Genomic DNA, 16,773 nt, shown 5'->3' with positions numbered 1-16,773 from the left:
GGCAGGAAGAGATTGCTCGGGAGCCGCAGCCGAGAGGGTCCGAGCCGGAGGGCGGGGGCCAGAGCCATGGCCAGTGGGTCGGAAAGCCGGGAGGAAGGAGGCCGCGGGGGAAGCGCAGGAGGGAGGTGGGGGCGTGGTGGGGGCCCGGCGGGCTGGGCTCGTGACACCTTCTGCTCCGCTTGACACTGCTCTCCCTTCCACCAGGGCCGGGTGGGACAAACATGCTCCTGTCTAGAGGCGACCCTCCGACGCAAGAATGGTTCAAGGTGCAAACAAAATCGAAGCCGCGGGTGCAGCGTCAGCGGCTGCAAGTGCAGCGCATCTTCAGAGTCAGGCTCAAAGCCTTCCAGAGCCGCCCGGACACCCCCTACTTCTGGCTGCAGCTCGAGGGGCCCCGGGAGAACACGAGCAAAGCCAAGGTAACTCGCTTCTCCCCACACCCCGCCCTGCCAGCTGCCAGCCAGTGTCCTCTCTCCGCCTCTCCTCAGGGACAGTGGTCCCCACAGGTCCTCTGACCTGGATTCGACAGTGTGGCCGGCAGGTACTGGGCCGTCCACTCTTTGGTCTTTCCCGATCTGATCTGCAGCATTCGTTTCTCCCGCCTGGTTTCTTCTTTCTTTGCTGCCCCACCCCTCTTACAGGTCTCTCATGCGAAGAGACTCTCCTCATAAACCCCGTGCATCCACAGCCCACTCCTCTATGGGGGGACTAATTTAAGGTACTGCTTTTCGGTGACTTCTAGAAACACACTTCTTTGTTAGCCAAGACCTTGGCAGGCCTAGGCCATTCTGTTGCTTTTAAACACAGGAACAACAAAATTCCAACCGAACTCATTTTCAGGATCAGTTAGTGACCCTGAAAATACTAATGCGAGGAGAGATCCACCTTTCCGCCGGGAGCAGCGAACACGCAGCTTTCTGGTTATCAGCGCCATAGGCAGCATACAGAGTTCGCTGCCAGGGCTCTCTTTTAAGTCTTCTTCAATGATCCGTTGCCTTTTGGAGCCACTCAGAGTGTTGGAGCTTGAGGGGGGCCTTAGAAACTCTTCTAGAGTAGCCCTGCCTTTTATACGGGAAAGGAGAGGAAGGGGCTTGTCTGAATGCACAAGAGGTTGGTGAGTGGGGAGTGCTGAGGGCTGAAGCCAGAACCCAGTGAAGGTTCTGGCTTCCTGCTCAGTCATGGACTCCTAAGGTCTGGGCATCTGGTGGCTCCAGAAGGCATTAGTCCTTAGGGGTGGATGACAATCTGGTGAACTTTCAGATGAAAGGCCTGCTGTTTGGATCTGGACATTGGACAGTCCAGGTCACAGTGGGCCTCCCTTGCATTCTCCCTGGCTTCTTGCATGGCTTCCCCTCCCACTTGGGCCTCTAGTGTTCTCCCTGGCCTCTAATCATGGCCAAGGCCTCTCTCTTCTCCCAGATCCCCTTATCTCTCCCTGATAGGAATGTTGCAGCCTCCCTCTGTGCCAGATCACCACCCCATTTCCCAACACAGACCTTCCCCTGCTAGGTCTATAGCAAATATCCCAATTGGTCAAGGCTTTTGGGTGGGGGAGGGCCTGAACTGCAGGCAAGCAGGCCTGCAAGCTGGGAAGTTCCTCCCTCAGCCCCTTCTTTGAGCTGCTGCGTCAGCAGCTTTTCCAAGTCTGACAGAGGTGCTGGGGGAGGGGTGGGGTGCCAGGCCTGAGAACAGATGGCCCTGCCTCCTCGGGAAGAATTATCAGTAGTTGGGATAGGGTGGGTTAACAGGAATTTTTCTGTCTCCTTGGTGTTTTTGTTCATATAAACGCAACCCTTTTTTGGAGCTGCACTTTCAGAGGTGCCCTGCCCCTCAACTCCCTGCCCCTGGGCTCCCTGCAGTTTTTCTGGCCTGTCTGCTCCAGTCTCATAGCTGCCTCAGGGTTTTGGGGCCACTGTTACTTTCTTCACTTCACCTCTGGATCTCACTCACTCCAGGCCCTCCTAGTGTGATTTGTGGCTCAATCAAGTCCTCTCACTTTCTCACCATTCCTCTTTCTCTTTCTTATGAGAAAGGCACTGTTCACAGTGGAAACATAAAGAGAAGATGTTCCAGGTAATACTGTCTTCATTACACTGAAAGAGCAGAGATTAGGTTTGACTTGCTGCCAAGTTTTAAAAGGCAAAACAGACAGGTATGGTGGAGTTTCAGATTAGGTGTCAAGATCAGACTCCCTGCTTTTCATTTACTTTTCCCTTGAACCTCATTCATCAGCTACTAAACAGAAAATTATAATGTCTACCACATGAAAGTGTTGTTAAAATCGGCTGAAATAATGTGTGTGTAAATACTTTTGCAAAATGTGTAGAGCTGTAGTGTATAAATATCAGTTGCTGCTGTATCCATCTGTATAGCTTTGAGCAAGTTCCTTTCTCTTTCGGAGTTCTTGTTTATAAATCAAGGGGTGTGAATGAAATGCTTTAAGGGCCAGGGATCTGATACATGTATAACAATGTCTTGTGGTTTCCATATGGAGTTGGTGTGACTGACTCCAGTCCCAGCTGTAGGGACAGAGTGGCCTGTACACAGGCCAGCTGGCAGAGAAGAATCAGTGACAGCAGAGATTATAGGAATGGAATTGGGAGAGTAGGAATGGAGTGGGGGCCTGAGGGGAGAAGAGATTGAGATGTATACAGGCTCATCTCTGTAGAAGGACTTACGCATATTACTATGTTATATGAAGGTAGTTTTCCAGGAAAAGATCTATAGAACTCAAGTGTCTCTAAACTGTTTTGTTATGGTAGGAATCACATTTACAGGAAGCATAAGCAAACCTGAAAGGCTGGTCTCTGAGGTGAAATCTACAAGTGGAAAGAAAGGTTTTAGTAATGATCCCAATAACCCAGCTATAAGCCATCACCAGTTCTTTTGCCTTTTTGGCAATGACAGGGTTGGGCAGCAAAGAGAAGAGTGGCATATTGATATCTCCCTTTGGGGACAATAGAGGGAGGTCATGAGCAGCCCAAGGGTAGTGGCAGTGGAAGAAAGTGACTCCTGGAGCCATGGGACTAGGTGTGGCTTACTGCCACGTGCTTTATCTGCCAAATGGAAGCTGATATGTGTTTTCTACACACTGCCCTGAACCATGTGATGGAAGTTGGCTAAGAGGCAGTGGTTTGCAGGAGCTGGCTTCTACTAGGCCAGACCATTGTTAAAATTGCAGGGATTTTGCAATCCAGTGGAGTTCCATCAGTACCTTCAAATTGGACACAGTAGTCGTAGTATCAAAATTGCAGAAATTGGCAGATGTTGAAGACTCATCAACAACCTATGTTATGTAGATAACATAATCTTGCTTGCTGAAACTGAAGAGGACCTGAAGAGCTTGCTGAAGAAGGTCAGGGTCTGGAGTCTTCAATATGAATTGAAGCTCAACATCAACAAGACAAAGATTCTCACCACTGTGCCAGTCAGCAGCTTCATGATAGATGGAGAAGAAATTGAGGTTGTTAACAATCACAACTTGCTTGGCTCCACAGCCAACACTCTTAGTACCAGCAGTCAGGAAATCAAAAGGCGAATTACATTGGGAAAATCTACTGTCAGGAACCTCTCCAGAGTACTGAAAACCAATGATGTGAGTCTAGAGACTAAGATGTGCCTAATCCAAACCATGGTATTTGCAATTACTTGTTATGCATCAGAGAATTAGACAATGACTAAGGATGACAGAAGAAGAATTGATGTCTTCAAAATGTGGCCCTGGAGAAGAGTCTTGAACAAACCATTAACTGCCAAATAGGTCTGTCTTGGAGAGGGTGAAACCAAGTTTCTCATTGGAGGCTAGAATTTTTAAGCTCTTACTCATATACTTTGGGCCAGAAGAGATCAGTCCTTGGAGAAGGACATCATGCTCGGAAGGGTGTAGGGACAGAGCAGGAGAGGAAGACTCTGGTTGAAATGGGTTGATAGTAACTGAGGCACTGGGGGTTGGTGTGTCAGAATTAGTGAGACTGGCTCAGGACAGGGAAGGGCTCAGAGCTGCTGTACATAAGGTCGCTAGGGTCGCAGGTGCTTTGATGGCACATAATGACAACAACGACAAAGATAAGCAGCCCCCTCCCAAACTCAACCTGTTATTTAACATGGCTCAATGCATTGTTGATTATTGGAGTCTAATCCTTTTTTTAAAAGAATTAATTTTTATTTTCTCAAAATAATGTTGTTGTTGTTGTTGTTATGTGCCGTCGAATCACTTGCGACTCATAGCGAGCCTGTGTACAACAGCCCTAAACTCTGCTCTGTCCTGTGCCAATCGCACTGTCTCTGACACTCCCATCCAGATTACCCCAGTCACTGAATCAATCCACCTCATAGAGGGCCTTCCCCTCCTGCACTGTCCCTCCACCGTCCCAAGCATGATATCCCTCTCCAAGGACAGATCTCTCCTTATAACATGTCCAAAGTATGTTAGACGGAGCCTCAGAATCCTTGCCTCCAAGGAGCCGCCCAGTTTAACTCTTTCCAGGATCAATCTGTTTGCTTTCCTAGCACTCCATGGTACCCTCAACACTCTTCTCCAGCACCACAGTTCAAAGGCATCAGTTCTCCTTCTATCCTCCTTAGTCATTGTCCAATTCTCTGATGCATAACAAGTGATAGCAAAGACGCACCATGGTCTCCAGAGAGACACCATTGCTCTTCAGTATTTTGGAGAGGTCCCTAACAACTGACTTTCCCATGGCAATACGTTTTTTTTTTTATTTCCTGGCTACTGGTGTCAAGAGTGTTGACTGTGGAACCAAGCAAACTAAAGCTGTGAACAATCTCAATCTCTTCACCATCCATCCTGATGCTGCCAATTGGTCCAGTGGTGAGAATCTTTGTTTTCTTGACATTGAGCCTCAATCCATATTGTAGGCTGTGGTCCTTGACCCTCTACAGCAAGAGCTTTAGGTCCTCCTCAGTTTCAGCACATAGGGTTGTGTCATCCGCATAACGCAGATTGTTGATAGATCTTCCACCAATTTTGACCCTACATTCCTCCTCATAGAGCCCAGCCTTCCGGATAATCTGTTCTGCATGCAGATTGAAAAGGTATGGAGACAGGACATATCCCTGGCATATGCCCTTCCCAATTTTGAACCATGCAGTGTTTCCTTGCTCTGTTCTGACGAAGTACAGGTTTCGCATTAGAACGATCAAGTGTTCTGGGATTCCCATTCTTCTCAGAGTCAACCATAGTTTGTTATGATCCACACAAACGCCTTTGCATAGTCAATGAAACACAGATAGACATTCCTCTGGTACTCCCTGCTTTCAGTAAGATCCATCTAACATTAGGTACCATATCCCTAGTACCACGACCCCTTCTAAACCCAGCCTGGACTTCTGGCAGTTCTCTGCTGATGTGCTGTTCCAGTCGTTTTTGGATAATCTTCAGTAGAATCTTGCTTGCATATGAAATCAATGATATTATTCTATAGTTTCCACATTCTTTTGGGTCACCTTTCTTTGGGATGGGGACAAATATAGATCTCTTCCAGTGAGTTGGCCAAGTGGTTGTTCTCCAGATTTCTTGGCACAACTTGGTGAGCACGTCCAGGGCAGCATCTGTTAGCTGAAATATGTCAATTGGTATACCATCTATTCCTGGGGCCTTATTTTTTGCTAGTTCCTTCAAAGCAGCCTGAACCTCTTCTTTCATCACCATTGGTTCTTGTTCATATATTGTTTCATGAAATTCTTCTGTGTCTGCCAATTCCTTTCAATCCAGTGACTCAGTATATTCTTTCCATCTTCTTTTAATACTTCCTGGATCATTTAATATTCTGCCTAAAGCATCCTTGATTATAGCAACTGAAGGTTTGAATTTGCTCTTTAGTTCCTTGAGCTTAAGAGAAGCCAAAGCAGAAGGAAGAATTCAAGATACTAAAGAGTTGAATAGAAGATTTCAAAAGGCAGCACGGGATGACAAAGTAAAATATTACAAAGAAATGTGCAAGGAGTTGGAGTCAGAAAATCAAAAGGGCCAAACTCGCTCAGCATTTCTTAAGCTCAAGGAATCAAAATAATACATATATTAAATTTTTTCTTTAAAGAGGCAAGAGCCCTCTTCAACAAATAATGCTGGCAAAACTGGATTACTACCTACAGAAAGTTGAAACAGGCTCCACACTTCTCACCATATCCAAAACTCAACTCAAGATGGATCAGAAACCTAGGGATAAAGCCTCAAACTACAAAGATCAAAAGAGACAAAGTGGGACCAAACTTTGATGATGTAACCCATGGCATAAAAAGGATGATAAATACAGCCAAAAATACACAACCAGGGGAGGCTAATTTTGATGAATATGACCTTGTAAAGATTAAATCCCTGTCTGAATAATTGTTTTCCCCAACATAGTAAAAAAAAAACAAAACCAAACCTAAAAAACCTACTGCCTGGGAAAAAGCATTTAGCAATACCATTCTCAGGCAAGAGTCTCATAACAAAAGTTTATAGAATCATACAGGTCCTCCAGAAGAAAAGACTGATAATCCAATTACAAAATAGACAAAAGACATGAAAACACTTTTCACAGAGGAGAACACTAAGAAGGCCAAAGACACATGAAAAAAAATGCTCAAAATCATTATCAATAAAAGATATGCAAATCAAACCCACAAAAAAAAAAAAGAGGCAAGAGCCTGGGTAGTACACAATAAGCTGAAAGGTTGGTGATTTGAATCTATCCTAATGAGGTGCCTTGGAAAAAGTCCTGGAGATAAACTTCCAGAAATGTCAAAGCCTTGAAAACGATAGGGAGCATGAGGACACAGTGAGTTCACTTCAGCTCAGCTGGAACTAACAACAACAATAATGCAACAGAACACAGAGGTTCCTTGCTGTGTCTGTCCTGACTCCCCTTCACTACACTTCCCCATAGACAGTAGTTCATCTGGCATTTACACAGTTCCTCACACGGGGAAAATGCAGCCAACCCCTAAGGCACAAGGTTCGAATCCACCAGCTGTTTCTCAGAAGAAAGATGGGCACTCTCCTCATGTGCAGTTTCCTGCCTCTGGAGACTTGGAAACTTGCTGGAGGGTCAGCTATTCTAACTCAATAGTACTGCACAGTAGCAACAACAACAACAACAACAACAATAACAACAACATTTCTTTTGAAGGAGCCCTGGTGGTGTAGTGCATAAAGTGTTGCAGTGCTGACTGAAAGGTTGGCAGTTTGAATTCACCAGCCATTCTTAGGGAGAAAGATGTCCAGTTTCCTCCCATAGAAAGGTACAGCCTTGAGAATCACATAAAGGTTGTTGTTACAAGTTGGAATCGACATGATGGTGGTGGAATGATCTTTTTGGTGAATCAATTTTAGATACCATCTTTGCACTTTATTATCAAAGGGGAGGATTTAGCTCCTTTACACCACTCTCATCTTTTCCAATATATTTCACTTTTCTGTTAAATTTGTATTTATTACACCTATACAAATATTATTTACTTCTGTTGTTGTTGTTTGGTGTTGTTGAGTTGCTTGTGACTCGTAACGAGCCTCTATATACCAGCTCTGAACCCTGCTCTATCCTGAGCCAACCTTATTGTCTCTGATACACCTACCCCAATTAGCCCAGTCACTGAGTCAATCCATCTCATCGAGGGTCTTCCTCTCTTTCGCTGTCTCTCCACTCTCCCAAGCATGATGTCCCTCTTGCAACATATCCAAAGTATGTGAGATGGAGCTTCAAAATCCGTGTCTGCAAGCATTAATAAATCGTTATGGTATCTTATATTTTGTTTTTGCTGGGGGTTATCAACTCCGTATTTAACAATCTGCTTGCTTTTTTTTACCTTTTTGCTAATTTTCAAAACTCCCAGTAACCTCTCAGCCTAACTTCCTACAAGGATCAAGGTATTCTTTTAGTTTCAAATCTCTGCTTGGATACATCGCTCCAGCTTGGTCAGCTGCTTTCCAGGCTTGCCCAGTTGTCATCCCTGGCATCCTTTGCTTTTTTTTTCTGGTAAGTGCCTTTTTTCCTAGACTGCTGTTTCTTTCTTGAGTTGGTAGAGCACTTCCATTTGTCATTTCCTCAGGTCAGAGATGAAGCAGTGGTAGAGGGTATGCTGACAATTACTTTGAACATACTTACCTCTGAGTCAAACTTTCCAGCCAGGGCCAGCAATCCCATGTACCTGGAGACAACAGCCATCCTAGAACAGTATATTTGGCACATAGCAGACATTCAGTAATGATTTCTTGGATGTCTTTGTATGAATGGTATTGTCTTCTTGTTGATTCTTTCCATGCTGGGTCTTTTTCTGGTTTCCTTCCTTGATTTGCTAGAAAATGCTCCCTGGTAGCTTCCTGAGGAAAGTTTTTATAGGAGGTACAATTTGAGAACCTTGCATATATGAAGTTCATTTGATTGACAATTTGTCTTTAACGATATTCTTAAAATTTTGTTTAAAAAAGATTTGCTATAAATGTCTTAGAAACACATAAAATATAAATAATAAATGATAGATGGAAAAGTATTTTCTTTCTGAAATGTGATTACATTACTTCATGGGGTGTTTGCTTTTGAGAGGTCTGATGTTATGTTGTGTGTGATTTATTTTTCCTCTCAGGAAGTTACAGGGATTTTCTCATTTTCCCGTGTCCTGTGTCTTTCCAGAGACGGGCCTTTGTGGCAAAGTCTGCTTTTATCCATGATGACATGAACTCCATGGGCATTTGATATGGATATTCAGAGCTAGAAATTAAAAAAAATTTAAAATTGTAATTTGTGATTTTGGTGGAAGTTTATAAACCATATTGGGGGCTTAGTTTTGTGTTCCCCTTACTCCAGTTACTCATTTATGCACGTTTTGTTCCATCATTTTAACTGTAGTACTTATACTTTCATTAGAGATTTGAAAAAAAGAAATTGTGAGTGATTTTTTTTTATCTGGCTTCACTTCCTGTAATTTCTGTTCAGACACTGGGCTTTTAAAACTGATCCTTTGCTTTTCTTATCTTTTCTTCTGTTTTTCAACTCTGACTTTGCTCTGCTTCCTGGAGATTTCCTCATCTATCTCTTTAACCCTTTTCTTCAGTCTTTCATTTCTGCCATATTTTTTAATGTTAAAAAGTATAATGTTATAATTTTTAATGTTTAATAGCCTGTTATATTTTCTCTCAATTTTTAAAAAAATTTTTTAGCTAGCATCCTATTCTTGTTTAGCATATACAGTGTTCACTATTATCTTTCTGTGGAGATTGACTATAGTAAACTTTTTTATGTTCTCTTCCTTACCTTGTTTCTTTTCCTTCCAGTTGCTTTTTATCTGTATGTTACAGTCTATGCATTTCACATTAGAAGTTTCCCTCATGTGTCTTGTAATCCTTGCTTATCTCCTTATGATTAAGAGTGGAGGACAGAGAACTGTTTGAGAGCTAGTATGTGTCTGCATTATGTTGATTTTAAGCCTGATTTTATAGAGATTTGGGGGGCACTACCTGGGGGGGCCCACTTTGTGATTAGGCCTTTACTTTTGGGCTGGTTAAATTTCTTTATACTGTAACATCAGGATTGGAGGAAGACTCATCAACAATCTGTATCATGCAGTTGATACAACCTTGCTTGCAGAAAGTAAAGAAGGCTTAAAGTACTTACTGAAGAAAATCAAACACTGTATAGCCTTCAGTATAGATTACATCTTAACGTTTTGTTGTTGTTGTTAGATGATGCCAAGTTGAATACAACTCATAGTGACCCTATGAACAGTAGATCTGAACCTCGTCCTATCCTGCATAAGGAGCACTCTGGCTGCACATTCTCCAAGACATACCTATTTGTTCTTTTGGTAGTCGATGTTGTTGTTGTTGTTATGTGCCGTTGAGTCGTTTGCGACTCATAGCGACCCTAAGTACAGAACCCTAAACCCTGCTCTATCCTGTGCCAATTGCATGGCCTCTGACACACCCATCCCGATTACCCCAGTCACTGAATCAGTTCACCTCATAGAGGGTCTTCCCCTCCTGCACTGTCCCTCTACCCTACCAAGCATGATGTCCCTCTCCAAGGACCTGTCTCTCCTTACAACATGTCCAAAGTATGTCAGAGGAAGCCCCAGAATCCTTGCCTCCAAGGAGTAGCCTGGTTTAACCCTCTCTAGGATGAATCTGTTTGTTTTCTTGGCAGTCCATGGTACATTCAATACTCTTCTCCAGCACCACAGCTCAAAGGCATCAATTCTCCTTCTATCCTCCTTAGTCATTGTCCAACTCTTTGATGCATAACAAGTGATTGCAAAAACCATGGCTTGTATCAGGCGCACCTTAGTCTCCAGAGAGACACTGTTGCTCTTGAGTACTTTAGAGAGGTCCCTAACAGCAGACTTTCCCATTGCAATACGTTTTTTGATTTCCTGGCTGCTGGTGCCAAGAGTGTTGACCGTGGAGCCGAGCAAACTGAAGCTGTGAACAATCTCAATCTCTTCGTCATCCATCCTGATGCTACCGATTGGTCCAGTGGTGAGAATCTTTGTCTTCTTGACATTGAGCCTCAGTCCATACTGAAGGCTGCAGTCCTTGACCCTCTGCAGTAAGTGCATGAGGTCCTCCTTAGTTTCAGCGAGCAGGGTTGTGTCATCTGCATAACGCAGATTGTTGATATATCTTCCACCAATCCTAATGCCACGCTTCTCCTCATAGAGCCCAGCCTCTCGGATAGGTTATTTATTTTTTCCAAAACCACAACCCAAAGTCATCAGTTCTTCTCCTGTCATCCTTATTCATTGTCCAGATGCACAGCAAGTGATTGGAAAGACCATGGCTTGAATCAGACACATCTTAATCTTTAAGATAACATTACTGATATTCAAAACTTTGGAGAGATATCTGACAGCAGACTTTCTCAATGCTATATGTCCTCTGATCTCCTGACTGTGATACTAAGGGTGTTGATTGTGGATTCAAGCAAGATGAAATCCTTGACAATTTCAATCTTTTCTCCATCTCTTATGGTATTGCCTGTTGACACAATGGTGAGGCTTTGTTTCCTTGTTGTAGAGATATCATCCATATTAAAAGCTATAGTCCTTGATCTTCTGCAGTAAGTGCCTCAGGTCCTCCTCACTTTCTGCAGGCAAGAATGCATCATCTGCATTATGCAGATTGTTAATGAGTCTCCTCCAATTTTAACACCACAGTAGAGAGCTACATTCAGGGAAATTTAACCAGCCCAAAAGTAAAAGCCTAGTAACAATTCCTCTTTTCAAATCATTTGAGAAACCCTGATGCACACTTTTCTTGATTTTAAACTGTGCAGTGTTCCTTGCTCTGTTTGGACAATGGCTGGAATTCTCATTCTTCTTAATGTTAGCCATAGTTTCTTATGATCCACATAATCACATGCATTTGCACAGTCAATGGAAACCCAGATATTCCTACGATATTTTCTGCTTTCAGCCAAGATCCATCTGGCATCAGCAATGATCTTGCTGGTGCCACAGCCTCTTTTAAAACCATCTTGTACTTCTCTGTCAGGATACTGTTTTAGCTGTTTTTTATAACCTTCAGTAATATTTTGTTTGCATGTAATGGTAATGATATTGTTTGATAATTTCCACCACATTCTCTTGGATTATCTTTCTTGGGAGTGAAAAGGAAAAGGGATCTCTTACAGTTAGTTGGCCAGGTGGCTATCTTCCAAATTTCCTGGCACAGATTGGTGAGCATGTAAGACTACATCTCTTATTTGTAATATGTCAATTAGTATCCCATAAATTTCAGAAATCCTCACAACTAAACCAGTAAGAAATATCATGATAAATGGAGAAAAGATTGAGAAATGATTTAATTTTGTTTGAGTTCACAATCCCTGTACTCAAGAAATTTAAAGATGTGTTTCCTTGGACAAAGCTGCTGTCAAGGATTCTTTAAAGAGTTAAAGAGCAAGGATATCACTTTAAAATGGGACACTTAAGGTGGGATTGATGCAAACTATAGTATTTGCAGTTGCTTTGCATGCATCTGAAGGTTGCATAGTGAATAAGGAAGACTGACAAAGAATTGGTGACTTAATTGTAGTGTTGGTGAAGGGTAGTGAGTATTCTGTGAAGTGCCAAAAGAAAGAAACAAGTCTGTCTTGGAGGTAGTGTGACCCAGTTGCTTCTTAGAGGTAAGGATAATAAAACTTGGTCTCACATACTTTGGGCATGTGGGCAGGAGGGGCCAGTCTTTGGAAAAAGACATCATGGTGGGAGAGGTAGAGGGTCAGAGAGAGAGGAAAACCTTCCACAAGATGGATTGGCATCGTGAAAATGGACTCAAGTATATCAGAGATGATGACGATGGTGTAGAACAGGGGACAGTTTACATCTGTTGTTCATCGGGTTACTGTGAGTTGTAGTTGACTTAGTAGCACATAACAATAACTCTTTAGCTTGGAGGGTCAGCTCTGGCAGCAATTGGCCTAAATAGGAAGATTGAGTTTTCATTGTACACATCATTATTTGACCTCTTCACTTTTCCCATACTTTTTTGTTTTATACGCATGCTCTCCATCTATGTTGGTTAGGGCTTCTATTACTAAGAACTTCCAGTCATCTGTTGGGGTTGGGAGGTACTTGCCTGGCTTGTGTGTAGATGATAGCATCTATAGCTCCCTCAGAAGTCTTTACTTTGGTCCTCTTTATTTTAGGTTCCTCATCATACCCAATTCCAGAGTTTCTTCTTTAAAAAACTCATTACCATTGTGTCAAGCTGATTCCTAGCTGACCTTATATTGGGTTTCTGAAGTTGTAAATAGCACAAGAAGAGCTTGTCCATCTTTATCCCTCAGAATCATTGGTGGATTTGAATTGTCAAAGAGGCAGGACCTTTAGGTTAACTGTGCAGCTCTCCATGGAGGTTCTTCTTTTTGCTGTTATGTGCCGTTATGTCGCTTGTGACTCATAGCGACCCTATGTACAACCACTCTGAAGCCTGTCCTGTCCTGAGCCGGTCTCACTGACTCCGATACCTCTATCCCCATTGCCCTAGTTACTGTATCAATCCATCTCATCTGAGGTCTTCCTGTCCTGTACTGTCCGTCCACCCCTCTGAGCATGATGTTCTTCTCCAAGGACCAGTCCCTCCTGGACACATGCTTAAAGTATGTGAGACGGAGCTTCAATATCCTAGCCTCCAAGAAGAAACTTGGTTTCACCCTCTCCAAAACAGACCTCTTTGTTGTCTTGGCAGTCCATGATACTTTCAAGATTTCTCCAGTACCACCACTCAACAACATAAATTCTTCTTCTGTCATCTTTAGTCACTGTCCAGCTCTCTGATAGTGCTGCCATTTTCCGAGCATTTTGAATATTCTGCAGTGCAAAGTGGGTTGATCCTAGAAGGCAGTTAATTAGTGGCATCTGACTTATGAGAATGAATCCTAAGCCAGGTGTTAAATAATAAAATAATTTTTATCAGGTCTAGTGCTTGGAAGGATGGAGGGACAGCTCAGGAGAGGAAGACCTTGGATGAAATGGATTGACTCAATTACTAGGGGTAGGTGTGTTAGAGACAATGAAATTGGTTCAAGATAGATCAGGGTTCAGAGCTGTTGTTCATAGGGTTGCTGTGAGTCTCAAGTGACTCAGTGGCACATAACTACAACAGTGTAGCACTAGACTATTTGGTGTTAATTGGTTAATTATTTTTATTTAATTTGTGAGTTGTGAAATGGCCTGTTGGACACTGGCAATATATTTTAACAAATGCAAAGCTCTTTTTCTGTTTTTATTTTCTTTTCATCTTTGTCATGTATTTGTCTAGTTATTCCTGCCTCTTCTTTATCATCTTTCCTCTTGGAAGAAAAAGATCTGATGGGTTTTAAATAGGAAAGTGCTTTTGATATTTCCTGGAGTATAAATGCCTATTTTTCTCCTCTTCTCATTCTCTACAGTTAGACAGTATCATAGGTAAGACCTCATATTATGGAGTCAGAGTCCCTGAATATCCTAACTTATTATCTGCGTGACCTTGAGTATGTGACCTTCTTTGCCCATACAAAAGCTGGATGATATGGAAAACTATCTGCAGAAAACTCAAGCAAGATCCATACCTTACTCCATTCATAAAAACCTACTCAAAGTGGATCATGGACCTAGGACTAAAACTAAGGTCTATAAGCTTCATTAAAGAAAAGCTTAGAAGAACTCTAAAAGTCCTAATCCACAACATCAACAGTCTTATTAACATCCTGAAAAATCTACAGTCAGGAGAGGATAAAATAGATGAATAGGACCTTTAAGAATCAAATTCCTATGCACATCCAAAAACTTCTCGAACAGGGTAAAAAGGCAAGCCACAGACTGGGAAAAAATATTTGGTAATGACATGTCAGATAAGGGATTTAAATCTAGAATTGATAAAATATTCAAGCATCACAACAAGATAAAGGTAAACCACCCAATTGAAAAAATGGGCACAGGGTATGAACAGACACTTCACCAAAGAAGACATTCAGATGGCAAACAACCACATGAAGAAATGTTCAAAATCCCTAGCTCCAAGAGAAATGCAATCAAAACAATTATGAGATATCATCTCACCACAGTAAGAAAAGCAAAATTTAACAGAACAGCAAACAACAAATGCTGGTGAGGTTGTGGAGAAATTGGAACCCTTATTCACCATTGATGGGAGTGTAAAATGGTGCAATCACAATGGAAGGCAGTATGGCATTTTCTCAAAAAGTTGCAAATAATGAATGAATGGAACCCAAAATCTCTGTAAATGTTTATTAAAATTAATAAAATTTAATAAAAGAAAGTTGCAAATAGAAATACTATTTGAAAAAAGTTGCAAATAGAAATACCATTTGACCCAGCAATTCCACTACTGGGAATATAGCCCAAAGAAACCGTAACTGCCTTCATGTCCTGGCAGAGTCGCAAAAAAAAAAAAAAAAAAGAAGAAAAGGAAAGAAACCATAACTGCCACCCAAGCAGGTATATGCACACCCATGTTTATAGCAGCTTTATTCATAATAGCAAGGAGTTGGAAACAACCTAAGTGCCTAACAACAAATGAATGGCTATTCACACAATGGAATACTATGCTGCATTGAAAAACAAGGAACTCATGAAATATTATACAAAATGGGTGACCCTGGAGGACATTATGCTGAGTGAAATATCTCAGTTACAAAAGGACAAGTACTGCATAGTGCCACTGTTGTAAAACGGGACTGACATCAGGGTTGGGGGGAGACTGAGAAAAATTGGATAAATTATGTATACTGCATTGAAACAGATGAGGGAGAGAACTGTTTAAAAGGGATATATGATTGGATACTATTGTCATGACAGGAGTCCAGAATGAAGGCTGCATAGTGGAGTGGACCTGGGGGGAGGGATTATATAACAATGAAAGAATTTTTCTTTTGCTTTTTAAAGAGAAGAATGATCTGGGGGGAGGGTGAAAGAGAGAAAAGTACAATAATGAATGAATAGAAATCCAAAGTCTTTCTAAACTTTCATTAAAATGAATAATAATTAAAAAAACGCAAAAAAAAATTTGGATGATAATAATGTCCCCATAGGACTGAGGACATAGGACTCGTACATACACAATACAGTGTGTGTAAAAGGCTTGGCATGTGGTAAGTACTCAATAAATATTCAGATTTATCATCTTGGAAATGTTCTCGGTCACAGTGGACTCAAATATAGCGGAGATTTGTGAGGATGGTGCAGTATTGGTCTATGTTTGGTTCTGTTGTTCATAAACCTGGTAACTTGATAGCAGTCAACAACATGTATCTTTTCTTTAGAAAATATTGAGTCTGTTGACAGAACAGTAAAGACTTGTAAGATCTTGGCAAAAAGTGAAAGGCAACACACGTAATCCTCTTCCTTGGCATTCATCTTTGTTTTACATATTGGGTTTTGGGTTTTTTTTAAACACTTTCCAAAGCACTTTTTATTTCCTTTGCCCTCCTTGCACCACACATCACTTCAGGGGTTTCCACACACCACACCCAACTGATTGCACCTATAAAGTCACCTGATGTTGGTCAAGTACCATTTCTTTTGTCGTTTTACCCCTAAAAATTGTGTTGGCATCAAAGGACAGTTAACCAGTATAAAATCCATACAGTATTTACACAGCACAGCACATTAAGCTTGAGACACTTGGCAGTTAAACCATACAAAAAGAGAAAAAGACCCCCATCATACTGATCTTGATCAGGTATTTCCCTGTCCGTAATATGGTGTCTGTACACTGGTTCAAAGGGCAGCAGAGGCAACAGGCAGTTATTTCAGAGGAAATCGGATAGCATGATCTGGAAGCACATGAAGGTGTCACCCCACTGTCCCGTACCACCCACCTTCCTCCAAGGTGGTCTCATAATTCTAGAATGGCAGGTCCAGCTGATTCAAAGTGGTGACAGACAATATGACATTCACTCTGTACAGACATACTACTAAGACTATGCATTCACTGTGATTTTTAATGTAACCCATCCTAAAAATTTGTCACTATCATCCTGGATTTTCAGTTTGGATGCTCCCTCGATCTTGCAGTCAAGTGTGGCTTCTTTCTTGGTAACGTTAAGAGGACCAAAGAATGCCTGGACGGCAAAAATTTTGATTGCAGACACCCCACATGTAATTTCCCCCCATAATATGGAAAATATGGACTGGCATGGGGCATTTTGAGTCAGATGACCATATGATATATTATTCTGGAGATGGAAAAGTGAGGAAAAATGGAGTTGCTTTCATAGTTAAAAAAGTCATTGCTAGATCCATCTTGAAGTACAATATTGTCAGTGACAGGAT

The 16,773-nt window shown here is 42.0% G+C and overlaps 1 protein-coding gene and 1 pseudogene across 1 annotated transcript in view; one reads left to right on the top strand and one right to left on the bottom strand.

Moving 5' to 3' along the window:
- The first annotated feature begins 221 nt into the window (after positions 1–221).
- NYNRIN (NYN domain and retroviral integrase containing) overlaps positions 222–16,773 on the top strand; it is a 35,168-nt gene continuing 18,616 nt past the window's right edge. The window contains exon 1 of the mRNA XM_006903258.1: positions 222–419. Coding sequence (XP_006903320.1) covers positions 222–419 — 198 coding nt within the window. The remainder of the gene's footprint in view (positions 420–16,773) is intronic.
- Positions 16,422–16,773, bottom strand: part of LOC102864467 — a 3,510-nt pseudogene continuing 3,158 nt past the window's right edge.

The sequence above is a fragment of the Elephantulus edwardii genome, unplaced genomic scaffold, assembly GCF_000299155.1.
Source record: "Elephantulus edwardii isolate Elephantulus edwardi_28Jun2011 unplaced genomic scaffold, EleEdw1.0 scaffold00550, whole genome shotgun sequence".
In the NCBI taxonomy this organism is placed as follows: domain Eukaryota; kingdom Metazoa; phylum Chordata; class Mammalia; order Macroscelidea; family Macroscelididae; genus Elephantulus; species Elephantulus edwardii.
Note: the sequence above shows the minus strand (reverse complement) of the source record. Positions and strands in the feature narration are given on the sequence as shown.